The 27996-nt window shown below is 40.2% G+C and overlaps 1 protein-coding gene and 1 long non-coding RNA gene across 8 annotated transcripts; one reads left to right on the plus strand and one right to left on the minus strand.

Annotated features, from left to right (window-relative positions):
- Nucleotides 1–27697, plus strand: PANK2 (pantothenate kinase 2). Of its 7 annotated transcripts, XM_037017405.2 has the most exons (8): nt 5102–5506; nt 16326–16535; nt 19154–19296; nt 19566–19819; nt 20852–21028; nt 22401–22524; nt 23963–24088; nt 27203–27697. In XM_037017405.2, exons 1-8 carry the CDS (start codon nt 5224–5226, stop codon nt 27251–27253), a joined length of 1368 nt encoding a protein of 455 aa, XP_036873300.1. In that variant the 5' UTR covers nt 5102–5223; the 3' UTR covers nt 27254–27697. The 7 variants fall into 7 exon arrangements, with proteins under 7 accessions (XP_073092985.1, XP_036873301.1, XP_036873303.1 ...); XM_073236884.1 differs by lacking the exons at nt 5102–5506; nt 19154–19296 and adding an exon at nt 1–49 and having other exon boundaries at nt 16326–16678; XM_037017406.2 differs by lacking the exons at nt 19154–19296; nt 23963–24088 and adding an exon at nt 26793–26970 and having other exon boundaries at nt 5096–5506; nt 16326–16678.
- LOC140849526 (uncharacterized) lies at nt 609–4897 on the minus strand. Its single transcript, XR_012131515.1, has 2 exons — nt 4451–4897; nt 609–3846 (listed from the first exon to the last, which is right to left on the minus strand). It is a non-coding gene; the product is annotated as an uncharacterized lncRNA (long non-coding RNA).
- Nucleotides 27698–27996: the final 299 nt, after the last annotated feature.

The raw sequence follows: 27996 nt of genomic DNA on the forward strand, positions 1-27996 counted from the left end.
TTGACAAGCAGAAACATGGTGGGAAGGATGAGCCAAGGCTTACAATTAGGTAAGAGTAAAGACTATCTGGAAAACAATGTGATTTATTTTGTTAGAACAGGTTATGTAAACATATGGGTAGTAATGAGGAAAGGTGGAAAGATGCTACCTGCTGTCGCATTCATGAGGTAACTAGGATGTTAAGTTGTCTGGACTTTGTTCTGTAGTCAAAGAAGCCACCAAAACCTTTTAAATAGGGGGGAGATGATAAAAAGAACACTAACCTGGGAGAGGTGGGAGTGGAGAGCAGAGAACTGTAGAGACAGAACATTTAGGGGGCAACTGAAATAATTTACTGATTACAGCTTCTTTGTCTAGTGTGATAACCACTAGACACTTGTGGCTACTGACTACTTTTAATGTGACTAGTGCCACATGTTGAAATGATATTTTAAATATATTGGGTTAAATAAAACATGCTATTAAAAAATTTTAATATACAATTATTTCAATTTTACAATTATACATTATTAAAAGTATTACTTATTAACACTCCTCAATATACTATTAAAATACTATTTCCTTTTATTTTTAAAAATGTGGCTACTAGAAATTCGAAATTACACATGTGGTTTTAATTGTATTTTTATTGAACAGTATTGGGGTCAAAACAGATGCTTTTACAGATACAGTAGTCCCATTTTATCCTCAGGGAACTAGTTCTAAGACCCCCCCAGTGGAAGTCTGAAACCACAGATAGTACCCAACCCTACATGTTTTTTTTCCTATACACACATACCTATGATAAAATTTAATTTATAAATTAGGCACAATAAGAGATTAACAATAAAATAAAACTATTGTAACAATATAGTATAATAAAAGTTACATGGTCTGTCTCAAACTATCTTATTGTACTGTACTCACCCTTCTTCCTGTGATGAGACTATAAAACGCCTATATGGTAAGATGGAAGTGATGTGAATGATGCAGGCATTGCGACGCAGTGTTAGGCTATTAATGACCTGACACTCCGTCAGGAGGATCATCTGCTCTGGATGGTGGTTAAGCACAGGTAACTGAAAAGGTGGAAAGCGAAATCATGGACAGTGAAACTGAGGATAAGGGACGGACTATTGTAGGTTTATTTGGGAGTGAAAATAATAATATCCATTGAGTTTTCAAAATGGAAAGAATTACATTTTCATTGCCTTTAATATAACAGAAATGAAAGTGATTTTTATACCCACAGGTGAATTTTTCAGTGTGCCTGAGGAACAAATTCTATGAAGAAAAGGGTCCCGTGGTCAATTACATTTGAAAGACAGCCACATACCCTAGCCTCCTCTTAGAGATTCATCATACCCTTCAGCATATTAAAAGCCTTAAGTTGCACTTGACCTCATATTTACCTTTCTTATTTGAGCATAAATTGCTTTTCTCACAACTACTTAAGTGCAGAACTATTAGTGGTTATCCAGTAATAGTCTCCAAACCAGTGATACTTAATGCAAGATAGGCCTTGAGCTTGAAAACTATGAGAAATTTTCAACTTTTTCAATAGTTGGGAAGGTACAGGATCTTCCATATTTAGGAAACTGAATTCTGGACTTGTATTGCATCTTGAATTTTCTTTATTCTTCTGAGACAAGGTGAGTCTTACTCATGAAAAGTAGGCAATACTTTCTTATTTTTTGTGAGCACTGGTGAGGCCATCAGAATGCCACAGGCTAGACTCTGTGTTACATGCATGTACATATAACACACATTTCTCTCTCTCCAGTAGTGGACTCTGGGTCTGGGCCAAGCCTTGAAAGAATGTCTAGGGCTTAAGAACTTCATGTTCTTTGTATCTTTGTCCTTTGGGAGAGAGAGAGGCAAGGTTTTCCCAAATTCCCCACACCATTACACTTTGGAAGAAAGGCCTTGTGCTTGAAAGGGGCCTGATCAAGATTCTTCATTTTCCTGGCCTCAAGAGCCCAGGGAAAGGAGAAGAACTTGGTCTTTAAACCTCAGCGGCTTAGTACTCCTGTGATCATACTTTTTTACTCCCCAGTGATGTTCTACTTTAGTTCCAAGAAAACTCAATGGAAACTCAGAGAGGGTCTGTTCCCACTCTTAGAAAGTAGTGGGATATGAGGATGTGAATCTCCTCACATCCACTGGGGGCTAGAGGGCAGACTGTGGGCTCCAAGATGGCCTCCAATGATTTGCTCCCTCTTAGTATTCCCATCTTTGTGTAGTGCCAACTCATGCTGAATTGGGCTGATCTGTTTAATAATAGGAAATTGCAGAAATGATGGTGTGACTTCTCAGGTTAGATCTTCAAAGACATCTCGACTTCTGCATGTTTTCTATTGGGTCAGTAGCTCTGGGAGAAGGGAGCTGTCATGTTGTGAGGACACTCACGCAACCCTATGCCATGTTGGGGCAACTGAGGCCTTCTGTCAACAGCCAGTACCAAATTGCTAGCCATGTGAACAAGTCATTTTGGAAGTGGATCCTCCAGCCCAGTATGTCCTCACATGACTACAACTTGGTTAAAGAACCACCCAGCTAAGTCATTTCCAAATTCTTGATCCACAGAAACTAAGATAATACATAATATTTATTGTTTAAAGCCACTAAGTTTTGGAGTTATTTTTTTCCCAACCAACAGTCAACTAATATGGTAACTGTATCTTCTATATGATGTTTTGTCACTGAAATGACTCTAGATTTGCAAGTCATTACATTAAGAACTGGTTAGTTCCTCTGAAGCATTATGCTTTATGACCCCTGTGCTCCTTATTCTGGTATGTACCAGAAAATTGGCTTCTCCCCAAGGGTAAATAACTGAGAGAAATGATAAAGAACTTAATAATGCTCTCCCTACAAACTATTTTAATAACCACAAAAGGAATCCTTTAATTGCTACTTTCAGTTCAATTTTTGAAAAAAATCTAAGTTTAATCATGGGTTTACTTTGCTCCAGGGCAAATCTTCTAATTTTTTTTTAAAGAAATGCTTTATTTAATTGTAACAGAGAAAAGTGCACAAATCAGGTGAACATCTTGATGAAATGTTACAGGGTGAACACATCCATGTAACCACCATCCAAAGAGACCAACATTACCAGCCTTCTAGAAGCCCGTCTGTTGCCCTCATCACTATTCTCTTCCCCTTCACCAAAAGTAATCATCATCCTGACTTCTAACATCATTTATTAATGCTGCATCCCATATAATCATACAATATGTATTCTTTCCTGTTTTCTTTTATTCCATTTACTTTCACTTTTGGTTTAGGATCATAAATACCTTGACTAATTGCCATTAGTATATGCTTTCCCTGTTATTTTGGATAAACGTTGATAATAGTCACAAACTATCAGAAGGTTCACACTAGAGAGTGAAGACATGCATACATTTAAGAGGAGAAAAAAAACCTTCTGGTAATTTATTGGAATTTCACTGAATCTATGCCTTTTGATTCTCATAAGGCAGAGCGTAACTGAACTCAGGAATACAGGCTCTGCCATTTTTAAAGCTATGTGTCTCTGGATATGTTGCTTCATTATCCAAATGTTGCTGGGAGGGTTGACATGTAAAGGCACTCTGTACACTGTGAAAAAAAATGCTACACATATTTCAGGTGGTGTTTTGAAGTTGGGGTTCATCTTGGCAGCCTCAGATGCTAATTCTAGATTCTTCAGGATGACCTATCAGAGCTCACAGCCTTGGATGGAAGCTCCCTCAGGTCAAGGAGGGCCATATTTTGGGTAGGTGGGTGTGGGAGAGGCAGAAAGATAGGCAATGCTGGGCACTGAAATTTCTAGAGCAGCTACAGGTATTGTTGTTTCTCGCAGGATCCATCTGGGGTGGCCTCCTACAGGGGTTGGAATTTCCCGAGTTAGGAGATAGAATTTCCAGAATAATTCCTACAGTAAAGGAGCTAGTGCATGTTAATTTTATTCAACAAGCTAGAGAGCAGCTCATTTTTCTTGTTCGGCCCACTACTAGCAGTCATTATAGGAAAGGTGAAGAAAGGCAGGGCTATCACCCCAAAGGGACATTAGTCTCCCTGGGGAGGCACTTATGAAAAAATTAGCAAGATAAACCCACAGCCCCATTAAACTTGACGGGAGTAAGGGAGTGCCTTGGGGATACTGAGCGGGGCTGGATCATTATAAGCCTGGGAAATAATTCCAGGGATGTTTGGAAGGGGCCTTTTGGTGGGCGTGAGAGGTCACTATCTAAGGGCTGGAGGTGATCATGTTCTCACCTCCAAAAAAGAAGTGAATGAGATGATAAAAACAAAAACAAAACCCTTCAACAACCCAGGCTCCAAGGTGGCCACCAAATTTTCCCAACTCCCCCAATAAACGACACAGAAAGCAGGTCCAGACTCTCCTTCAAAAAGCCAACCCTACATCCCGGCTCCCCCACACCCTCCTTCACCACAGGAGGGTGGCGAGGGATTTATAACCCACCTCTTTCTTTCAGTTGCCATGGAGACCAACTCCAGTCCTTTCTTTCCTTCTGGTACCGGGAACATTTTTCCAACGCAGGCGGAATGGTGTGGGCTTAGCCCAGACACGCCAGTGTCAGTGCTGGGGGAAGGGGGTTGGTAAAACATAGCGCGAAGCTGGCGGCCTCGGCGGGAGCGGCGGAACCCGGACCAAAGACACAGGATAAGGCCAGCAGCTCTTCCGTCCGCCAACCACTCGGTGCCAGACCCTGCGGGGGCCCTGCCGGGCTGGAGAAAGGAGAGAGCCGGGAGAGGACTGGACGCAGCAGCGGCGCGGGACCCGGGGGCGCGCGGCTGCGTCCTGGGAGAGTTCTGCGGCCCCGGGCGCGGGCCTGTTCGCCCGTGTGGACGGGAGCGGTGGGAGGAGGGGGTGCCGGCCCCCCAACCCCCACGCGTCCATTGGGCGGCGCCGCCATCACTCGGTCCTCGCCAGCACCACCTTCTCCTCCTCCGCCGAGCCCGGGCCCCCTCCCCCGTTGCTCCCCGCCCTGTCCTGTGGTGGGAGCCTCTCATTGGACGGGGGCGCGGGCGATCCGCCTCGAGTCAGGGAGCCGATTGGACATACGGCTTCCGGGCCGCCCCCAGCTTGCTTAGATTGGTTTCCTGTGCGTTGGCGCAACGGAAGAGGCGGTCGGGAGAGGATGAGCCTCTGCTCTGGCTGGACTGCCGGGGAGGAGGCGGCAGAAGGGTTCGGTGCTGGGAAGCTGGCTAGCGGGACAGCGGCGGCTGCTGCGGATGGGAGTGGGTCGGCTCGGCGCGCCCATGGAGCGCCACGGCAGCGCCGCCGCCACCTCCGCCTCATCGGCTCGGGAGCCAGCGCCCGGGGGGCCGGATGGGCGGCGGCGGGAGCCGCTGCGGCGCCGGGCGAGCAGCGCGTCGGAGACCGCCGTCGGGGCCGGGGCTGGGGCCGCGGCCGCAGCTTCCGCGGAGGAAGTGAGGCGGGACCACCCCGGCTCTTACAGCGGCTCTACCTCGGTCTCCCGCCAGCGCGTCGAAAGCCTCCGGAAGAAGCGGCCGCGTAAGTGCCCGGCGGGGCGCCCTAGCGGCTCGCCCTGCCCCCTTCCGGCTTGGCAGCCGTTTTTCCCGCGCGCTCGCGCGGGGACAGTGCCCCCGCACGGTGGTCTCAGGTTTGTGCATGGCTGACACTCGGCCAGAGGCCTCGTGTTCAAACGCAGGGGCTTCGGGTTTCGGCCTTTACCTGGTCCTGGCCTGCAGTTGTCCGCGCTTTCCGGTTGTCCGAGTGGAGGGCCTTTCCCTAGGACCTTTCCTCCCTCTTAGCTTAAGCATTCTTTGCCCGAGAGTCACATCATTCTGTTCTGTGGACCAATTTCCACTTCCTCTCCGCCCCCAAACCCTTTGACTCCCCCTTGTCCTTTGACCTTGAGTTTCCAAAGAGCTGTTCTCGACGACGTTAAACCTTCTTTGTCTGGAGATTTCGGGCTTACCTGGAAAATGGTTAACTGCACCTTGGCGTTGCTACAGACCTAAAACTGGGTTCTGTGGTCTGTGCACTTAACTGTTTTTCCTCCCGTGAGAATTCGGGTCACCTCTCACCCATACATCTATTTGCTGATACGATTCAGGATTGTGGGCATTAGGCCTTTTCTTCTGAGGGACTCTTGCCTTAGGAAGTTGAACACTTTCCAGAGAATCAGTTTCTCCATTTTATCAGGTTTCTTTTTCTGCGTTGTGGTCTAGTCTAAGCATTTTCTCCCCTTTCCAGGTCTTCAGTTCAAGTCTTCTGTATAGCAGCCATTGCTGCTGTTGAAAGATCTGCTGCCTTGAGACTGTAATGTGAGCTTTACAGTACAGTGGCATTTTACATGTGCTGAGACTTTTTTTTCTTGTTGCCAAATTCCTGTTTCAGGAAGTACTTGCTTTAAGTGCAAATTATGAGAGTGAGAGAAAGGCAGGATGAATGTGAGGTCTTTATTGCATAGCCTTAGACCTTAGTCCATCCACCCACTTGATTTACCCTCTCTGATTTGGATGATTAAATGTTAAATGTAGGCTTATTTTGCTTTGAAAAGTTTGGGAGTTTTTAATTCTTTTGTCTTGATAGATTTGGGAAATACCAGCTCTCAATCTATTACCAAGCCTAGAGCCACTTACCTGGCTTGTGTTTTATTTGAGGAGCACCTGATGTTTAAGCGTTGGAAAACATTGCTTCGTGGTTTTGTACTGCATCATTAGAGATTGTAGATTCCATCAGCAAATAAGAATCACAGGTATATAGTCAGTGAGCTGCTTGTGGCTGTTGGCCACGAAGATTCTAAATGTGTATTGCCTTTTGGGGTGTTTACATGGGTCAGGTACTCTTAAAAATTAAAAATTAAAATGAAAATCTTTTTTTAAAAATCTAAAAATTAAAAAAAAATTTTAATTGTCTTTTTTCAGGCACTTTTCTGAGATCTTTTAATAAATAACTTATTAGCTCTCACAACTGTGAGGTAGGTGGCAATGTTCCATTTTACAGATAAGAAAACTGGGGCATGTTTGCCCAGTTTCAAATGGCTAGTGATTGGTGGAACAGAAATGTAAGTTAAGGAATTCCAGCTTTAACCACTGCTTTATTAAATTGGTTATGTCCTATTAGCTCTTTTTTTTAAGACCAAGCATAATCACAGTCTTTTGTGTTCAAGGTTTTTACTTGAGGTGAAAATTTCTAGGTGATGTGAAAGTACTTCCAAATTTTGAGTGTGAAAACGACCTTGGGAGTTAAAAATGGAGATTGCCTGCATCCAGTTCTCTCTTTTGAGTCAAAATCGGGGGAGGCCAGTGAGAAGGTGGATTTTAACAAGCTCTTATTCAGTGGCCAGTCGGCAAAACAACTTGTTTAGGACTGTATGAGGTGTGAGGGTTGCTTGGGATGGTATATGAGGTGATTTTGAAGTGTCTTTTAAGGAACTATGACAGATACTCGTGTTGTAAAATTTTTTTGTTGTTGTTGCTGTTTTGGTGTCTGGTGTTTGGCGTGGTCCCTTCACTGCTTACTGATAAATCATGAAGAGCTGTCTCTCAGGTAATGAGACCTGCTAAAAAAATAAACGTATTCTTTCTCCCATTTGCTCTTCCTCTGCTGTCCAAGGGTACACCTCTTAAATGTAGAGGCAGCCTGTTTGTTGACTGCTGAACTGTCCATGAATATACTTTGGTTTTAATTTTGAGAGAATTCAGTAAAGACCAAATCTCTGTATTTATTGTTGGGTGAGTCAGGTATGGGGTGGGTATCACCTTTCTTAGGAGTTTAGAAAACCTTGTTCTGACGTCTTTACACTACTTGTCTATAAAGGTGGGAAACTAGTTGTCATTTGAAACATGAATAGAAGGGGCTATTCAGTTTATCTTAGAAATGCTTGTGGGCCCTGGTTATAGTCATGTTCTACAAACACATGTTCCTTGGAGCAGTGTGATTGCCAAACCTACCCTCATCCCAGATTTACAGCCGTTAACGATGAGGCTAGGCATGTGTGTGTCTAAGAAGTTCTTCAAAAGTTTTAAATTAGTTAGAGTATGTCTCACCGGACTGTGAGAAGTGCCAAATAAAGATTGATTTAAAATGGTGGAAGCAAAGATGCTAATGATGGTAACAGTGCTTAATTGTTAGTGTTAGACACTATGCCAGATATTTTATATTTTATAAACATATTATTTAAGTCTCACAATTATCCTGTGAGGTAGGTATTTTTTTATCCTCAGTTTCCAGATGAGGAAACAGGCTCAGTGAAATTGTTCCTTTGTCCAAGAGCATATTGTGAATTAGTAATGCAGTGGTGTTTCCATCTAATTGTCTGATTGTCCAGTGTTGGCATGCCTCTCCTCTATCATAAGAATAGAGATACGCTGTTAAAATATTTTGCTTAAACATGTTGAAAGGGAAGGAGCAGTAGACTGTAGGCTATTGGAGAGGACCTTTTCAGGCAGTGACAAGAATAGCTGTTTCAACTGGTCATTTAAAAGAGCAATGATGTTCCTTGGGCTTAAAGTTATAACCTAGTCAGCATTTTCCAGGTTCATTACTTGGGGTATCTGTCTAATGGGACTGTTCTTTCTCTGTTTATGTCAGTGACACTAAGATGTGAAAACCCACTTTTCTAAATAATGGCTTAAAGTTTGCTTTCTAAAAGTGGAAGCATCTTGCAGTTTTTTAGTAGTCTGTTAAGTTTTGTGTATTTATATTTCCATTGAATGTAGAATTTATTATTGAGTCTGCTGGGTTTATGATATGCAGTATTTTATAAGTATCTAATCCTTGAGGTAAAACTTTTGGGAAGAGGAATAATTATTAGTAAGGAATACCTTTTAATGGAGGCTAAGGATTGCTGCTTAGACTAGCCTAGGGATTTGGGTTTGCGATATCTTAAACACATGTGGTCTGATAAAGATGTAGGTCACAATATTGGGACATTGAGCACACTTTTATGAACCATATATTCTGCTTGAAAAGTATTTTGGTTTTTGAAACTTATTTGGGTAGACATTGTGCTAAAGATGGTTTTGCATAAATAATCTGTGAGGGAGAATTTAAATTCTTTCTTAGATGTGTCCTAAGTATGAATACCTTAGAGGTCTTGATATCAGGACGTAATGGTAAGGGGTGCAAACAGACTAAATTATCTGTGAAAATTAGTGGAAGGGCTCCCTAATAGATGTCCTTTCAGTGAGATTTGAGTAACGTGATGTAGTAAAAGTTCCTTTTTCCATGACTTTTCCACCAGAAACACAGTGTTTTAAATAAGGATTAGAAGATTTATCCCACTATGTATTATATTACAGAATATGGGGTAGTCTCTCAGTGATAGGAAGCTAAGCCCTTTTGGACAGGTGGAATGTTTAGAAATACCAGAATTGGATGGTTGAGACACTTCTTTCAGCCATTATTAGACAGCATGTGTCTAATGGGCCTCCCTTGCTTCTCAGTGCCTCTCAGTTTTGGTATGTAAATAATTTGGTCAGTAGTTTAGAGAAAAATCCAGAAACCATTGAGACTTTTAACAGGATAGCTTTTGGTATGAACTGCCCTCTTTTCTTAAGGCTCTTTATTTTTCCTTATATATTGTTGATCCTCCTTATTTAAAGTATGCGGATTTTGTTAATTTTATTTTTCTACTAACTCTATGTGTTCTGCACTCTTAGGTTTATATAGATACTTGTTGAAGAATTTTGGAAATTTGGGTTTGAGTTCTACCTCTGTCTTCTCTTGACTATGACGTTGGGTTTTTTTGCATTTCAGTTTCTTAATCTGTACAGTGGGATGATTTGGTACTTACCTTGTATGGTCATTGTAAATGTGAAATAAGCTCATGCACCCGTGTATAGATGATCATTTAAAACATAATGGCCATATAATACTGTTTCATTTTTTTAATCTAAGGAAATCGCTGTAAAGCTTAATTTGCTTTGAGTATTAAAAAATTGTCCCTTGGTCTTAAGATAATGTCCAAACCTTAAGATAGCAATCCTGTTGATGTGCTGTTTGTTGGTAGATTGCTCTTTCTCTTCTTTGTGGTCCACAAGCTTGGCATCATTCTAAAGTTGATGCTTAAAGAATGGTGTTGCTAGTAGGAAGATCAAAACTGAATCTCTTTGCTTTAATCATCTGCAGCACTGTTGCTTGCTTAAGGGTAAAGAAACTTCTTCTAGGTGCCAGGGACAGACTTTTCATGATTTATGCTAGGTTGGGAAGTCTGTCACTGGTAATGGAATTATTGTGGATGTAAAAAAATCAGGACCCCCTCCCCCCACTGGGATTGAGATGGAATGACTACTGGGGAGTCAGCCAGTGTTATCTTTAGAATTGCATTGATGTTAGATGATTGATTTGGGTAGAATCGACATTTTAATAATACTTCATTTTCATTCTTGGAACAAGAATTATCTTCCCACTGCTCTTTCAGTATGCCATTTTTACAGTGATGATATATTTAGTATTGGATTTATTTCTAAATATTTTATGGCCTTGTTCATGACATTTTTTCATGTCATTTTCTTGTTGGATTTTGCTCATTATATAGGAAAAGCTATTAGTATTTGTATTTTTTTTACAACCAAATACTTCAAAAATTTTTATTAGGTCTTTCGGCTTTAATTGATTCTCTTGATTTTTACTTTTTGAAATTATTGAGATAATCATTGTTTTTCAATGTGCTAATGTAAGCAAGCCTTATTAATTAGAATTTCTAATGTGAAAACCATCGTTGCATTCCTGAAAACAATGTCTGTAGGCCATCGTGTACTACTTTTGCTGCACAACTGGATTGTGTTTAAAAGTGTAGTGTTTTTGCAATTGTTGTAATAATACTTTTCCGTTTTGATATAAGGTTAGAGTGACTTGGGAATCTTTTCTAGATTTTTCTGTGCCCTAGAAGCTCTTAAAGGTTTGCCTGGAGACCATTAGGACCTGGTGCTTAGTTCTTTTAATTTGGTGGTAGGTCTTTGACCTGTTTTTAAAATTTCTCAGTGCTTTTGATTTCTGTTTTCTACCTCATCTTCAGCTACTTGTTGCACTGGTTTTTCTTGATAATTTTGTTTAGTGTACATTTTAAACTTACTGTTAAAATGTTATATGTTGGCTTATTTGTATAATCTCTGGTTATGTATTCTTATATCTTTTTTTATTTTTAAAGAAAAGCTGTATCTTCTCTCTTGGATATACTTAACAGAAATTTGAGTTTTAATGGCTTTTTCAAAGCTGGATTTTTTATTGATCAGCTCTACTGTAGCTTTGTTCATGATGATGTTTTTCTAATTTTATTTATATCTTTTATTGTTAATGTGCTTATTTTGGGTCTGTTTTCTTTTTCTTGCATTTCAGATTGTATGTGACATTCCCATTCAGGCTTCCTCTTGAATATGTTTAATAAGCATTCAAGGCTACAAGTTTCCCTTTGATTACAACTTGGGTGTATCCTGTTGTTTTTAATATATAGTGTTCTCATTGACATTTACAATTTGTGTTGTTTTGATTTTTTTCCTCAACCTCAGTTAATAGAAGTGGGTTTAAGAATGTATCAGATGGGTAGATTTATTTCTTTGTGTTCATTGGATTAATTTACAATTTTGAGGTACTGTGCAAAGAGTATGGTTTTTGTTTTTTGAAATTTGAGATTCTTTTTGTGAATGATCTATAGATATTTGAAAGGAAAGTATTTTTTTGATACAAAGTTGTATTTGTTTAATAGGTCCACCTTATTAGGTGTGATATTCAGATCTTCTGTATACCTTTATTTTGTATGGGTGCAAATTTCTGAGATGTGTCATTCTCCCATTAATTTGTAGATATGCTGATTTCTCATAATATTTTTGAAGCATATGTTAGGATCATATCAATGACACCATTTTATGCACATATTTCTTTTTGTTCCCTTTTAATGCTTTGTGTTTGACGTCTGCTTAGTCTGCTAGTATTGATTTGCTTTCTGTTCAGTTGCTTGATACAGGGGCACTGATGCCGGGGTTCTTGTTTGCAGAGCCGAAGAATGAGCTTCACAAACGGTCAAGGTAGGAGAGCAAGGTACAGGCTTTTATTTGGAGATAAAGTGAAAGGACAGAGCTCCTGGCTCACGCCAGGAGGGGACAAGAGAGTCCGTAGTGGTGCATTGTCTAGGGGGTTTTTATAGGCAGTTGAGGATTTTTCGAGAACATGAAAAAACTTAGGTGTGGGGACTTGTTAAGTGGTCCCTGAATATTAAAAATTAACTTAACTGTAAGGAATTTCCTGCCTTGATTTCTCTCTGGGACACCGGCGCCTTGGTCTGGGAGCATATCAAAAGGCTGCCTGCCCAGCCCCCAAGGTGGGCTAAGGTATTGTCTACTTGCTAAAGAATCTTGCCTCTCGAACTTCCTGGGTGTTAAAATGCAATCTTATCTTTAAGATGGAATTCTTCTTGCCTTTTACCATGCCGTCTACAGCTGGCTGTGCATGCTAAGTTAGTTGCTCAGTTTGCAGAATTACCTCGTCAGATCTGAAGGAGAAAAGACAGCACATAGGCCTGGGCCTTTTAGTATGCTAAAGTGAGTCTTACACATAGTTACAAATGATTAGCATAATAAAACATGTGCTACTCTTCTTTATCTGGGGAACATTAACTGATTTCACTGAAGAATGATTCTAGAGCTCAATGTTTAACATAGTTTTAGCAGAGGGGTGGTTTCCTTGCATGTAGTTAGAGTGCTTTGACTGCAAATATCCTGCCCTGCCCCCTCTGGAGCCCCTCACCCTACTCTGACTACATCTATGGCCCCTGTCTCAGCACCATCCAGGCATTTACTTTGCTTACCCAAATTCAACTATATAAATGTTGCAACTGAGTTTAATGAAAGATGCCAGTGATACCTACCTACTGATTCTGTAGTTGGATTATATAATTGCAAGTGAACATGGAGATGAGAGTTGTGTATCTTATTTCCTTGATAAATCACTGTTGGGAGGGGTACCTCATACTATGAGCATAAGAGTCCCTATTAAGTGCGGTGCTGGTCTTGCAGGGTAAGGTTTGACTGAATTCACCATACACCATGGCTCCTAAGTGTGAATTAGCTGCAGTCTATAATATGTCAGCTTCAGTGAAGTGTTTAAGGTTTTGATATGAGTACTTTGAGTACCTTAGGATGGGACTCTGTTGTGGGTGTTTTTACCATTAATTTATCTTAAGTCTACTTGTACTTAGAGGTATCTTTTTATATAAGCATATAGTTAAATTTGACCTATTTGTGATTACTGATATGTTTGCATTCATGCCTGATTTTTTTGTTTTATATTTACCATATTTTTTTCTTCTTTGTTTTTGAGCTGATTTAATTTCTTAGTTTTTTGAAGGTCATGCATATATTCATTTTCTCTTCTTGTGGAGTTATCTGCAAATTTTCAGCCTATTTAAACATCACTACTTTATTTTTGTTTAGAACTAATGAGAATCTGTTTCATCCTTTCCCCAGCAAGGCGGAACTGCTACTTGCTTTTACTTCCCTCGTTTCTCTTCCCTCTTTGACTTCCTATGTTGAAATCATGGTAAGTATTTTAGTTCCAGATTGCTTATTTTTCTAAAAGTCAGCATGTAGTGCTTCCTTTGCTTACTGTTTCATATCTTGGACGTTTTAAAAATTTTATTGGAGGACTTCTAATTGTTTCAGGGAAGGTTTTGAGTAGTAAATTTTGAGCTCTTTCATGTGTGGAAATTGCTTTTGTACTTGCCCTTGAAAGATGATTTGGCTGGATACAAGTTTCAAAATCTTCATTATAACTTTGAACTCATTGTCTTCTAGCATCTGTGTCACTGTTGAAAAGTCTAATTCTACTTTTATGTGATTTGTGTATCTTTGTAGGAGTTCAGTTTTTTCCCTTTGGAAGTTTTGAGGATTTCCCGGAATTTCAAGATGTGTCTCAAGTATCCACTAATTGATTCTTGCTTAACACTTAGTGAACCCGATGATTTCCTATCTTCTTTGTCCCATCTTCCCCAAGAAATTTCCAGAACTCACGTAAGACAGATGTTGGACTTCCTGGTTCTCTATTTTATATATATATATACATATATATATACACACACATGTGTGTGGGTGTGTATATGTATAAACCTTTCATATCTGAGAGCATTTGGGGAGAATTTCTTAGTTTTGTTTTCCATTTGTTCTTCTTTCTGTGCCTATTTCACTGTTAAACATATCTGTTGAGCTTTATTTTGGAAATTAGTGTTTCCTTTTTTGCTTTATTGAGGTATAATTCACAATAAACTGCATCCATTTTAGGTGTGTAATTCCATGCATTTTGATAGATATATATACCCATGAAGCTCCTTCCTCACCCCCAGCAATCAAGAATTGGGTTACTACAGAACGTTTTCTCCTTCCTGTGCCTCCCCCCGACCCACCATTGATCTGTGTTCTGTCAGATGAAGAAATGATTAGTTGGTATTTTCTAAGGGTCATATAAATGGAACCTTATAGTATGTAGCCTTTTGTGCAAAGCTGCTTTCACTTGGCCTGTTTTTGAGACTGATTTACGTTGTGTGTAGTAATTTGTCCTCCCACTTTTTATCTTTCTTTTTTCTTTTTGGTTTTGAAACTCCAGCCCTCATCTAGGAAGTTAACGTTGCCTCAATTCACAGTTCATACTTAGATTTCACCAGATTTACATGAACTCTTGTGTATGTGTATTTAGGTCTGTATAATTTTATCATGTTTAGATTCTTGCAGCCACAACCACAGTTGGCAATCATTTCTAAATTTCTGGGTTTTCTTTGTGATGGCTTCCTCATTTTTCATGTATGTGATATTTATGATTCTTTTAAAGTCTCCTATTTGTTCCTGCAACTCGTCCTTCAGATGTCTAGCTTCTCATTTTTGTGGTGCTGATTGCCCTTTTGCGGGTCACCTCTGGTTTGAGGATTGCTGTCTGCCTATCAGTGGATGCAGTGTCTGTTTACTGGTCTTGGGATGGAGTATGAGGTAGAGATAGGGGTATATGGCCAGGTGTGGGTGCTTCCCATTTCTTCTGGGTAATAGCAGCTGCCTGGGTGCTATCCTGATTCTTTGGCTCAAGTGCCTTTGCTGAATGAAGACCTTGCTCTTCGGGTGTGGAAGTGGAGAATGGGTCTCAGAGGAGCAAAGTGGCTGGCCTGTCCTTTGGCACCCAATGCATTTTGCTGCCAGATGACCATGACTGTGCTGGAGCCTGCTCCTGTTTCCCCATTACAGCTGCTCCATCTAACAGCTTGGATTGAACCCTTCTTTGCTCCCCACAGCTGCTTGTAATTTTTGTAACATTCCTCTATTGAAGACTCTGGACAATTACTGCCTCTATCAACTTAGTTCCTGCTGATAGTATCACTTCTTGTTTTCCAGAATTATTTTTGGAAATAATACAGTTGACCATTAAGCAACACAGGTTTAAACTGTGAGGTTTCACTTCTACGTGTTTTTTTTTTTTAGTAAAATATTGGAAAATTTTTTGGAGATTTGTGACAATTTTTAAAAAGATTTTCTTTCCTCTAGTTTACTTGACTGTAAGAATAGTGTATAATATAGCATACAAAATATGTGTTAAACTGTTTGTTTATATTATTAGTAAGGTTTCCAGTCAACAATAGGCTATTAGTTAAGTTTTTGGGGAGTCGGAAGTTATACTTGGATTTTCAATTGTGTGGGGAGTTGACATCTCTAACCCCTGTGTTGTCCAAGGGTCAACTGCATATTAATAAATCTAAATCTTTAGTCATTTCTAGGATTTGAGGTGGGAGGGGAAGGCATGTATGTATGTGCAGTCCATCTTGATCCAATCTCTTAAAGCCATTTCTTGGAAAGGATTTTGGGGGAACAGATACTTTGAAATATTTGTTCCATTGAAGTCCATTGAAACCTTTTATTTATAGGACATCAGATTTTGACCACTGGAGCTTGTATGTTACATTGAATTGGTAGTTTCCGCTACCCCTACTTTGCTACTAAACCAAAGCTCTGAAAAGTCTCAACATTTCTTCCAAGGGGAAGGATGATACTAATTTAATTCTCTATCTTCGTTTCCCCCCCATCTCCCCAGAGTTGAGGTTCATAGGTAGTCATTTTGTGTTTTTAATATCTCATATTGTAGTTTGGGCTTATCTGTGTAAGAGGGTTGGGTTGGCTTGACATTTTGTTTTTCTTCTTAAAATCTTTGTAATTTTTTTTAAAGACGTGCTTCCAAATCAGACCATCATATTTTTCTTCTCCCCAAAACTTTTTTGCTTATGTAGTCCTTGGAAACCTCAGGGTATAAATATGAAATAAGTTGCTAATCTAGTAAGTATAAATTTAGTTTTCATTAAAAAGCTGTTCTGACTTTATTTTCCTTCCCCATTTAGTTTTTCCATGGTTTGGCTTGGATATTGGTGGAACCCTGGTCAAGCTGGTTTATTTTGAGCCCAAAGACATCACTACTGAAGAAGAGGAGGAAGAAGTGGAAAGTCTGAAAAGCATTCGGAAGTACCTGACTTCCAATGTGGCTTATGGGTCCACGGGTATTCGGGATGTGCACCTGGAGCTGAAGGACCTGACTCTGTGTGGACGCAAAGGCAATCTGCACTTTATACGCTTTCCCACTCATGACATGCCTGCTTTTATTCAAATGGGCAGAGATAAAAACTTCTCGAGTCTCCACACTGTCTTTTGTGCCACTGGAGGTGGAGCGTACAAATTTGAGCAGGATTTTCTCACAGTATGCATTTTTTAGCTTATATACAATTTATGGTTATCTGATTGTTAAAAATAATTCCAGTAGTAAGTGGTGGAGTCATTTCCATCTATAATGAACTTGAATTTTCTTGAGTCAAATTAAGGTTAAATATAAATTAGTTGTAGGAGTTAGCCACCATCTAGAGATTGTTTTATAGTTTGATTTTTGCGCGGTTCAGATGAGTTGATGAGAATGAGCCACTAAAAGCATAGCGTTTAGTTCTTCTAGTGTGAAAAAATAGTGAAACTGTAAGCAGAGTAAGGAAGGATCTGCCCATGAGGAAAACATTAAATCTTGAACAATGAGATTGAAAAATAATTTAAAAAATTAATGTCATTTCATGGCCTAAAATTTTTTTCAATCTTGTCTGTCACATAATTTCTCTTGTCCCTCTTAAGTGGTTTTTGGCAAGTTTACTATTAAAAAAACAAGGAACTCAGGTCCAGAGCAGTGGTTTTCAGGCCTCAGGTCTGGTGGGAGATGGTTGACAGCAGAGGTGCCTTGTCCACGGGCTGTGCTGTGCTTGTCAACAGGAGTCTGAATTGTTGTGGACACTAGGGGGAGTGCCAGCAGGCACCTGATTTTGCATTCAGTGAACACTCTGCAGGCCTTGGGGCTAGTTCCTTTGAGGGTGGATGTAGGGTGGGTGGGATAACTGACAAGTAAATTGGCCAAGACTCGGACCTTCAGGGTGCAATATAGATTTAAAATGTCTCAGTGACCATTAATGCCACCAATAAGAATGTTATTACAGAGTCTGCCTTTGCCCGTGTTAGTCTATATATTTTTCCCCTGGCTATCATTGTATGGTTTGTGACCTTGTCTGCTTTTTTTTGTTCTCTATCTCCAGACATTCTCTCATAACTGACCACAATCATAATGTAGAATTAACATGCATTTTCAACAAGGTTTATATTCTTTGCTTGAATTTCTCTTGGTTGTTGGTGCTCATGGGTTTCTTTTCTCTTAGTAAAGGGGAAGTAGGTGGAGGGACAGCTCCCCTCCTTTGTGGAAGCCCCAAAGTGGACTCTGGGTTCTTGAAGGAAAAGGAGGAAGTCCTTGTATTTCCAGGCCTCTGTAGAGATGCTCTTTGGAACATATTTGAGAACCAGTTGGGCTGTTAACCAGAGGTTCAGCATTGGGTGGTAAGCCAAGGAGAAGGGTACAAAGTGGCTTTTAGACCTTAAGAATTGGTTCTTAGGCAGTTGGGGTTTTTCATTTATAGGTAGTAAGTAGTACTGTCCTTGAAAATTGTCTGAAAATGAAATGCCTGTCAAATCCTTGTACATTAGGAGTGACTAATACTTAATAGACCACAGTGAAATATTTTTTTAATATATTGAGTTTACCCTGTTTCTTTTTTAGTGTGAATCAGATTTCCTCACATTATGATGTTGAGTTTTCTTGTTGGTGCAATATCTACATTATGAATAACTTGAGTTAGTGAAATTATGTGTTTTAGTCATCTTAACTATCAGGCTGGGATTCATGAAGAGTAATAGCACAGCAGGACGCTTCAGGATAACATGAGTTGTTGGAAGGATAAAAGGAGATATTGGCTTGACATACCATGGCAGACTACTTGGATTCCATAGGCCACCAGTATAAAATGATTTGTCTTAGAAATGGAACTGCTGGTCCTTGAGATTCAAGTGTCAGGAAGCTGGTATTCCTCTTGGCAGGGAGGGATGAGCAGATGAGACAAGGGCAGTGTTGAATACTTCAGGGGCTTGGGGTTAGTCAGAGGAGTAACTTAATATTCTTAATTAGGGATTAATTAAGGGGTGAGATGAAGTTACCAGTTAATTTCCGTCTCTGCTGTGAATTGGAATACTTTGAGTGTACATGTAATCAAATGAGACTTGAATTAAAGGGGGAGAACTTGCAGGGAGGACTGAACGTGGTTGTAAACAGAAATAGGTTGAGACACGTTCATATTTGTTAGAAATACTGAGTATATATACTTGTAAACATTCAAATGGGTAAAAAATTCAGAGTGTAAAATGTGGATGTTTGTTTATGCCATCTCTCCAAAGTCACACTGAAAAGTTTATGTATATTTTTTAGTTTTCTCTGCATGACTGTGACACATACACATGCATATAGACTTGGTTTTAAAAATACACAGATTGGATCATATTTCATAAAATGTTTCTTAAGTTGCTTTTTGACTAACAGCATGTTTTGGAGTTCTTCCCACTTCAGTCTTAATCGAATGAAGATTTTCTTTATTCTTAATTGCTGTATAGTGTCACATAATATGAATAATAATCATTATTATTAAAATGGAATTAAATTGCTAATAAGGTTTTCAATTTTGTTACTGCTGAAATCCTCCTCCAGAGGCTATAACTAGTTTATATAATGAAAAATGTTACCTTTTAATTGGATACTTTCAGCCCTTTGGCTTCAGGTTATTAATAATACAGTATGCCCTCCTTTGATACTCTCCCACAGCACTGACCACGGGCTTCTGGAAGACAGATGTCAGTGTCCTTGTGGCTTTGGCCATGTGTACCCAGGGGTTTGTGTCACGTGGATTGCTTGGTTTGCCTTCTGATAGGGCTGGGACTTCAGCCGGGCTCCTGCTCATGGTCCCTGTGAGCATTTTGTTTTTTGCTTGGGTTTTTGGCACATTTCTCCAGCTGCTGCAGTGATTTGTAGGTAGAGTGTATTTGGGTCTGGGGGAGCAGGAGGAATCTGTCTTGTCAGTCCGTCGTCTACAGTTCTGTTACGTAAAGCATGTACAAATAATACATGTCCATGAGCACTGTTAGGGTTTGTTTAATGTAGAGGGGATGCCTTATAAATGGAACTTTTATTTGTTTGGCTTGTTAACAAGTCTGAATACATTTTTGTGCCGTTACAGATAGGTGATCTTCAGCTTTGCAAACTTGATGAACTAGATTGCTTGATAAAAGGGATTTTATACATCGACTCAGTTGGATTCAATGGACGGTCACAATGCTATTACTTTGAAAACCCTGCTGATGCTGAAAAATGTCAGAAGTTACCGTTTGATTTGAAAAACCCCTACCCTCTGCTTCTGGTGAACATTGGCTCAGGGGTTAGCATTTTAGCAGTATATTCCAAAGATAATTACAAGCGGGTCACAGGTACCAGGTAGGTCGTTGATATAAAGGTGGTGGTTTATTCTTGATGTCATAATGGCTTACAATTGAGTTTTCAGGTATTGCATATAAGTACATCTTCAGGGATCTGTTAAAATTGTGTGGAAGATACATTTTTCTGGGATTGTGCAAATATTGTTTCTTTTTGAAAATTGTAATTTCATCAACAACTTTTCTTTAATCTCTGTTGCTCAAGATTTTATTACCGTAGTTTATCATAAACTATCTCAGCAGACTCATTGAGTTCATAGTTGCTGCTCTCAGGTAGCGTGTTGTACACATGCCACTGAGTCATCATAGCTGCTAGGTAGCTTCTGTAAGGAGAAGGCAAGGCAAAAGCCCAGCTGTGAAAGCGGCCCGGATTTTACACATGTGTGTGCACACACACACTCAACAGCTGGGGCTGGTGTGAGGCCTAGAAGCTGAGGTCCTGAGCAGTAGAAAAGTGGCTGGGGAGGGTAGCCTGAAAGGGGAATTAGGTAGTAGGTGGGAATGAATATATTTTGGTTTGAGGACTAGAGATCACTTGAAGGAAAACAAGGAACCTAGGGATGGAGATAAACAGTTTTTTAATGGGTGTGAGTTAGAGAATGATTTTTGGGTGAAACCATATTACTGGAGGAGTTCTTGGGGCATGGCGAGGGTGGTAGCCAGGGAGCTTGGATGAGGATGACTTGGGTTAATGCACTTGGAAAGGGAGGAGGTGCCGGTATGGGCCTGGGTGTAGGGGGTTTTGCACCTGAGGCCTCTTCTCCGCACATGCCTGGCCTGCACTCAGGACAGGGATGGGGATGGGGAGGTGGGCCCCATGTTTTGCTCATTTCTGTTGGCTCACATGGATATGTATTTTCAAGATATACGTCAGGCCCTTTGTGTTTATCTTTTCATAGACTTGTTTCCTTGCAGTGGCATCTGGCATGATTGGGTTAGGGCAAGATTGAATATGGTTTTAGGTTTATAAATACTACCTTCCTATTCTTATTTTAAAAAATTTTAGAATTCTGTTGTCTGCTTTTGATCACAGTCTTGGAGGAGGAACTTTTTTTGGTCTCTGCTGTCTTCTTACTGGCTGTACCACTTTTGAAGAAGCTCTTGAAATGGCATCTCGTGGAGATAGCACCAAAGTGGATAAACTAGTACGAGACATTTATGGAGGGGACTATGAGAGGTTTGGACTGCCAGGCTGGGCTGTGGCATCGAGGTAAGGGGGCATGTGTTTTCTAAGAAATGTAGGAATAAAAGCTAAATAATGGTTATATTTTTCCTTTTCAGCAGCTTTATTGAGCTATAATTCACATACCATAAGGTCACCTGTTTAAAGTATAAAATTTAGTGGCTTCTAGTATGTTTACAGAATTGTGCAACCACCACCATAATCCAATTTCAGAACATTATCTTCATTTTAGAAAGAAACCTTGCATCCATTAGCTGTCACTTCCTATTCCCCCACTCCTAGTTCCTGATAATCTCGAGAGATTGCTAATTCTGGACACTTCATATAAATGGTATCAGATAATGTGATTTTTGTGGCTGGCTTCTTTCACTTAGCATAATGTTTTCAAGGGTCACTGTGGTACTTCACCAATCAGTACTTTGAATTTCCATGTGAGTTTGAGGATCAGTTTTGTCAGTGGCTCCAAAAAAGGCAGCTGGGATTTTTGATAGGAATTGTGTTGAATTTTTTGTGGATTATGTTAGGGAATATTGCCATTTTAATGGTATCAAGTCTTCTGATCCAAAAAGATGGAATGTCTTCCCATTTATTTAGATTTTTGCTTTCTTTAACCAGTGTTTTATAGTTTTCAGTGTACAGTTGTTAAATATATCCCTAAGCATTTTATTTTCTTTGATGCTATTGTAAGTGGAATTGTTTTCCTAATTTCATTTTCTAACTGTTTAGAAATACAGTTGTTCTTTTGAATCGGGGTGCATGGTTTTTAATATAGAAAAAGCATTCATATGTACTTGTTTACTAATTTTAGGCACCTTGTAAATGCCGTAGATTTCATTTCTATGTTTGTAGTATTTGCTCATATGTAATCACTTTTCTGATTGGTTAGATTTGTGTTCTGGTCTCAGTTACTAATGTAGCAATTCTGCTGGCCAAGTACTATGAAGTACTTAATCTTCCAGGGAAACCTGAAACTTTTAAGTAGTTTACTGGGGACTCAGCTGTCTGCACTTTGCTCTGACAAAGTAGGTTAGCAAATGTGACTCCTGAGCTGAGTGGAACAGCTGAGCAGTTGAGGATGAACTGCTGGGAGAGGTGTCCTCTTGGAACTGTCCCTGGTTGCAGATGAGAGATCCTCACCGAATGTGGGAACATCTGGGATCAAAGCCAGGTTTCAGTGGGAACCACAGGAAAAGTCACTTTTTCATTCAGAATGCTTGAGGAATCTCTTGGAAATTACATTTCTCTTTGAGCAGATGCTCTGTTATTTTATAATAAAAAGTTTGAAGATTTGAACAGAGTTGCCCTAAAAGTGACATTTATCTTAGTAAATTAACATTTAAATTCCACTGGGCTGTGTTGCTTTTGGTTTAGCAAAGGTAATTTTTTTTTTCCATCACAGCTTTGGAAACATGATGAGCAAGGAGAAGCGAGAGGCTGTCAGTAAAGAGGACCTCGCCAGAGCAACTTTGATCACCATCACCAACAACATTGGCTCAATAGCAAGAATGTGTGCCCTTAATGAAGTAAGGGGACATGGATTTCTTCAGCTGCTCTGAGGAGAGCAGAATGTCCACAGTGGGCCTCACCTTGTGCACGTCTGTCTTCTCCTCTTAATAGTGCCTGCATGTTATGTGGGGTAGTTTGTTTTATTGGCAGTGTTCAAACTCTTCAAGTGTAGATTGATCTTCCTTGATTTTTTTTCTTAGTGAAGATAAATACTGCTACCACCTAGAAGTAAAATTACGTCTTTTGAGGAGAAAACAGAGGAAGGTCGGAAGGTAGTCAGTGCTGAGCCCGGCGTTGAGCTCTAGAGTCCCTGGGGAGGGGCCCAGAGGAAGTCCCTGGAGCTGGGAGAAGCTGGGCGCCAAGGAGAGAGCGTCTTCGTGCTTTCAGCTTCTTTACAATGCTGCCTTGTAGCATCAGGTCAAGCAGCATTGTACAGGGCTATGAAAGAACCAAGAGTTGCCTTCCCTCGGGGGCCCAGTCGCTCAGTCGCCGCATGTGCCGTTTGTGCTTCTGTTTACAGTTACTGTTTTAAATGGATAATGTAGGCATGTGGTTTAAAAAGGAAACTTCAGAAGGTACAAAAGGATGGGGTCCTTTTCAAATACACTGTATCAGCATCAAGTAATTAAAAAGTTTCCATTCATATGTGTTAACACTTGTTTTCTCATTGCATGTTCCCTTTCCTGTGCTTATGTGTCTTAAATTTTTAGTTGGTGAACACTATTTATATTTTTTACTTAAATTACACATTTCATGGCTGCATGTGTTTCTTTTGTGATGTAAGTCATTCACGTGGAGCTGGACATTTGGTTGCTCACCAGCCATAGCTCTGTGGTAGTTACTCTTGCTCAGGGGCTTGGGAGTGAGATGTCTCACATGAAGAATGGGACCGTGCTTATGGATGTGATAGGCACCGCCAAGGTGCTTTTTTGCACAGGGCTGTACCAGTTTAGATGATTTTAGCCACAGATTTTAATGGGTCAGTTTAGCACAGCTTGACTAATTTTGGTGGGATTTCAGTTGGTTGTTTTGCTAATAGCTTTTAATAGGTTTAAAATTATTTTTTATTTCATTACTAGGGAAGTTGATTTTTCCTATTATTTTTCTTATATAATTTGTGTATTTGTTTCACTTCTTTTGAATTGGTTCTTACTTTTTTTAAAGCTTATCTGTATAAAACTTTAAATAGTATTTATTGTTTGTCACATTTAATACAAATGTATTTCCTAAGTGTTTTCTCCTATGACATTTTTTGGTGTGCTTTGAAGGGGATCCAGAGTTGTCTGGGGATCAAATTTACATAGCGTTGGACTGACTGGATTAAATGTAAATACTTTTTTTGATCAGCAGTCTAGTTGCTGCTAAAACTGTATACATGGTGCTCTGTTTGGAATAGCTTTTACAAGAGAACAGAAATTGAGATGAAAACTAACTGCCTTTTTTTGATATGCTCAGAACATTAACCAGGTGGTATTTGTTGGAAATTTCTTGAGAATTAATACGATCGCCATGCGGCTTTTGGCATATGCTTTGGATTATTGGTCCAAGGGGCAGTTGAAAGCACTTTTTTCGGAACATGAGGTAAGCAGATTGACTTGTTGAAGTATACGTAAGGGAATGTCCTCACATGTTTTGGAACTTGACATAGAGGTGAAATGGACTGCAGTTCTTCTTTTTGTAATTGTATGATAAAGTTAACTTTTATAAAGTTCAAAAGCTATTCTGATTTAATGCAAGGTAGATTTTTGGTTAACTTGTGACCCTCAGCAATTTTAGAGAAAAAAATCTTGATGAACATTCACCTATGTTTCTGATGCCATATTCTATTCTGAATGATCCTTTATGTTTTTCCATTATGCTTACTTCGTAAATGCACTTACTCTGGGTTCTGCTGCTCTTTTCACTTTTTGAAGTCAGTTTTTATGTATTGATACAGTTCAGGTGCCATTTACTTAAGATGTATGTTCTAAAAACAAGTAGATGAGTAAGAAACATTCCAGGACCAGAACCGCACAGTCATAAGAAGTTGACATGGAGACAGGCTGGAGGTGACAGAGTGGAAGAGAATGAGTGGATTGCTTGACCTGGTGTCCTGTGTTGAATAGTGCCTTTCTCTTTTCCAGTTGGGGGGGGAAAAAGGGAGCCAGCGCTGTAGCAGGGGCTCACTCTTCCTTCACCGTGGTGGTGGGGCACTCTTTTCAGGTGGTGGTGAATTTTAGACAGTGCTACCATGAACATTTTACAGAATTGTATGTGTATATTTACTTTAACAGGGTTTATATGAATTGACAGAAATCAAAGTAGGATTTGAAGTGCTATAGAGATTGCTTTTCCTTTAAAGTTTTTCTTTTAAAGTTGCTTAAATTCATGGTTAAAATCCAAAATGCACAAATTCCCTATATCAAAAAACTTAAAATTTGTAATTTTTAAAAAAACTTTTTAATATAAGAATTTGTTTATTGAATAATTTGACATGTAACATGTAAGTTTAAGGTATATGGTGTGTTTGATGCATTTTTATTGTAATGATTGCAGTATTCCCATAGTTATTACATAAATACAGTACAACATTACTGCCTTTAGTCATGCTGTGCTTTAGATCTCTATGGCTTGCTTACTACATGTTACAAGTTTGTACCCTTAAGTTTTACTTTTAACATTCTTTTATTGGTAATTGGTACAAAATTATTGAGTTTCTTACACCTTCATATACATCTTGCATTTTGTGATCTTTGGCCTGTTTTATTTTTGCTTTGTATTAGAAAAGAAACCCTCTTTAATGTTATGTATAAGTATAACTTCACTTCTGCTGCATTTCTACCTCTTGTTGAACCTTTTCCTATGTAGGACATGGAGATTGATTTCTTAGGTTAACTTTTTTCTTTTTTAACTTTTCAATAGTTATAATGTATGGAGTTTTATTTTTACATTTGTCATTCTTACTGCCCGCTGACTTCATTTTCCTCTCTGGTTAGCAGTTGCTGGTCCATTTGTCTGTGTTTTCCATTGGCATTCGGGCCTCTGAGTCTAGTGTTGATCTCAGTGCTGTGGGACTTTATTCTAGGCTTTTTGAGACTTGAATATTCTCCTGCCCTCACCCTGAAGTTAGTCAAGTATTGTTGTGAAAGCCTTATATAGATTCTTCTCAGGCCTTTTTATGTTATCCTTTACTGTTTGCATTATAGCTCTTGGCAGCTTGTAATAACCATTATCTTTTACTTGATAGTAGGTTGTGGGCCTTCAGTGATGCTCAGTATAATGGTTAACTTCATCTCTTTTTTATTATAAAGTGAAGCACAGATACAGAAAACCACATAAAATGAAGTAGATAGCTAAGTGTTGTACATGGACACCCTTGAGTCTGTCCTCAGGCTGTGACTGGGGATCCCTGAGCGGTGCTGTGTCCTGGTCAGCAGTCCTGCTGTTGCTGGCCGCCTTTCCTAGCACAGATCCATGTGGCTGCCTTTTTTTAAAATTAAGGAGGAGAGTGAAAGCGCAGGTTTTAGCTTCTATTGTGTGGTCACAAGCTTCTTGGAGAAGCTTTTCTTGGAATATAAATTAGACCTTAGTTCTGAGAATTTTGTACATTGTTTTAAATCCACAAGCAAGTCTTTCAGGATCTCCTACATTCCTTTTTCAATCATTTTTTTCTGAAATTACTATCTAATCTCTTCCTTTGGAGACCTTGATGGATTCTGTGTTACTGTAGGGTGATTCTCTGATTCCTGCTGGAAAGATCTTCCACTGTGGGTTTTGTCTCATTTTTGAAATGCTGAGCCCCTTTTTGTGTGTGTGTGTTTCATTTTTGGGTTATGTCCTGGTTCTTGGTTGTGCATGACCTTGACTACTTCTGGAGTGGGTCCAGCTGTGGCTGCTCTGTTTCATGCCTCTGCCTGCCCCTCATGTGCTTCTGTTGTTCAGATGTTTTTCTGTCTGCACCCCTTTCTTAATGTCATCCCAGGGCACTGCTGTCCACTCATCTGCTGCATGTCTCTGCTGGTGCTGCTCTGCCTGCTGCCCTTCTCCAGAGCCCAATGTCAGTTACTTCCTGGGTGAGGCTGCTTGGCAGCCTGGGGCACCTCAGTCCTGCACACTCTGTTTAGAAGCCTCGTTGCTTGCCATATCTTTTGTTCCTTTCCTGTGTCCTGGTTCTTGGGCAGTATCACTGGGTGTGTGGGAGGGACCTTATCTCCTTCAGGCGGGTCTTGAACCCATCCCACCCCTTCTCACTCTCCCTCCCACCACCAGTGCAGTCAGGCTCTCCCTCTGTGACTTGCCTCCTTAGCTTCTCCTGCTTTGTCGCACTTCGTGTCCCATCTCTCCGTCCTGCCTCGGTTGTCTGGAAAAGCTCCAGGCCTCTGCTGCTTCTCACCGCCCCGATTCCCCGAAGAGCCGACTTGGATCCTGCCTCCTACCAGAGGGAGCCGAGCCACCATGGGCCCCTCAGCTCCTGTAGCCCCACTGTGGGTTTTGGTTAGGACTGGAGTGTCTTGTGCGTGGGCCCTTCTCCTCAGCCTGGTTGCTCCTCAGAGCTTTTCTGCTCCCAGGGTGGCCTTGGGTTCAGCAAAGTGGGTACTCAGAAATCGGGTGTCAGAAATTAAGGGCAGTGTTGGCTTTAACCCTTGTAGTCAAATTTATGGTAACCAAAGTATGTCAAAGGAGAATTGCTCTTATTTTCGGTGTACTTTTTTTCAGGGGTATTTTGGAGCCGTTGGAGCACTCCTTGAGCTGTTGAAGATCCCCTGATTGTTACCTGGGGAGGGGTTCCTGGAACCTTCCACGATGGGATCTGTGGACTTTTGTTTTTTTAAGAGACTCAATTTTATGATTGTGTAGGGCCCGAATCAAAGCGAGAAAGGACAAGTATATTTTCCTAAGTCATCAAATAAATCCTTAAAAATTCAGTGTAAACTAGTAACCAGTAAGCATATATATATACATATAAAGCGGACCACATCCATGGCAGTGAGGATTTGCCATAGAAAAGCTGCTCTTAAATATAGCTTTGTTAAACCTGCTTTGTATTTTTGAAACTCAGCTTCACTCACTAGAGCCACTTCAGGGGAGAGCTGTTGTGTGCTCAGCTGACTATGGGTTTGTGTCCTGTTGAACTTGTTGAATGTAAGGCAAACTCCTGTGTGTTATAATCTAATCAGAATGTTGTAACAATGGCTTTGGAGGTCGTCTGTGCATTAAGTCTGATGTGCATTTAGCCTCTATGTGAACATGTTGGAAAATGTTTATTTCAAGGTTCTGCAAAACTTAATTGGGCAGGTTAATCCTCTACCTTTAACTTTGCCAATTAAGCAACTTTTGGAAGCATAGTTCTGGGTTCCTCTACACTGTAATCCTGGGAAGGGCTGTTTGGAAAGACAGGGCTTACCCTGGGCAGAAATTCCTTGTGCAGTGGGGGTATTACTGACTGGATGGAAGTGAGTCAGCTAGTAGGAAAAGCATGTCGTGAAGACAAACCAGACAAAAAGGGCCAC

The sequence above is a fragment of the Manis javanica genome, chromosome 5 (assembly GCF_040802235.1).
Source record: "Manis javanica isolate MJ-LG chromosome 5, MJ_LKY, whole genome shotgun sequence".
NCBI lineage: Eukaryota > Metazoa > Chordata > Mammalia > Pholidota > Manidae > Manis > Manis javanica.

Bases quoted from the DNA above. Each gene is read 5' to 3' on its own strand.
- PANK2 (XM_037017404.2), top strand. From the start codon at position 5,224: ATGGGAGTGGGTCGGCTCGGCGCGCCCATGGAGCGCCACGGCAGCGCC. The intron at 19,820-20,851 runs GTAGGTCGTTGA...TTTTGATCACAG, and splicing joins AAGCGGGTCACAGGTACCAG to TCTTGGAGGAGGAACTTTTT. The intron at 24,089-27,202 runs GTAAGCAGATTG...ACTTTTTTTCAG, and splicing joins CACTTTTTTCGGAACATGAG to GGGTATTTTGGAGCCGTTGG.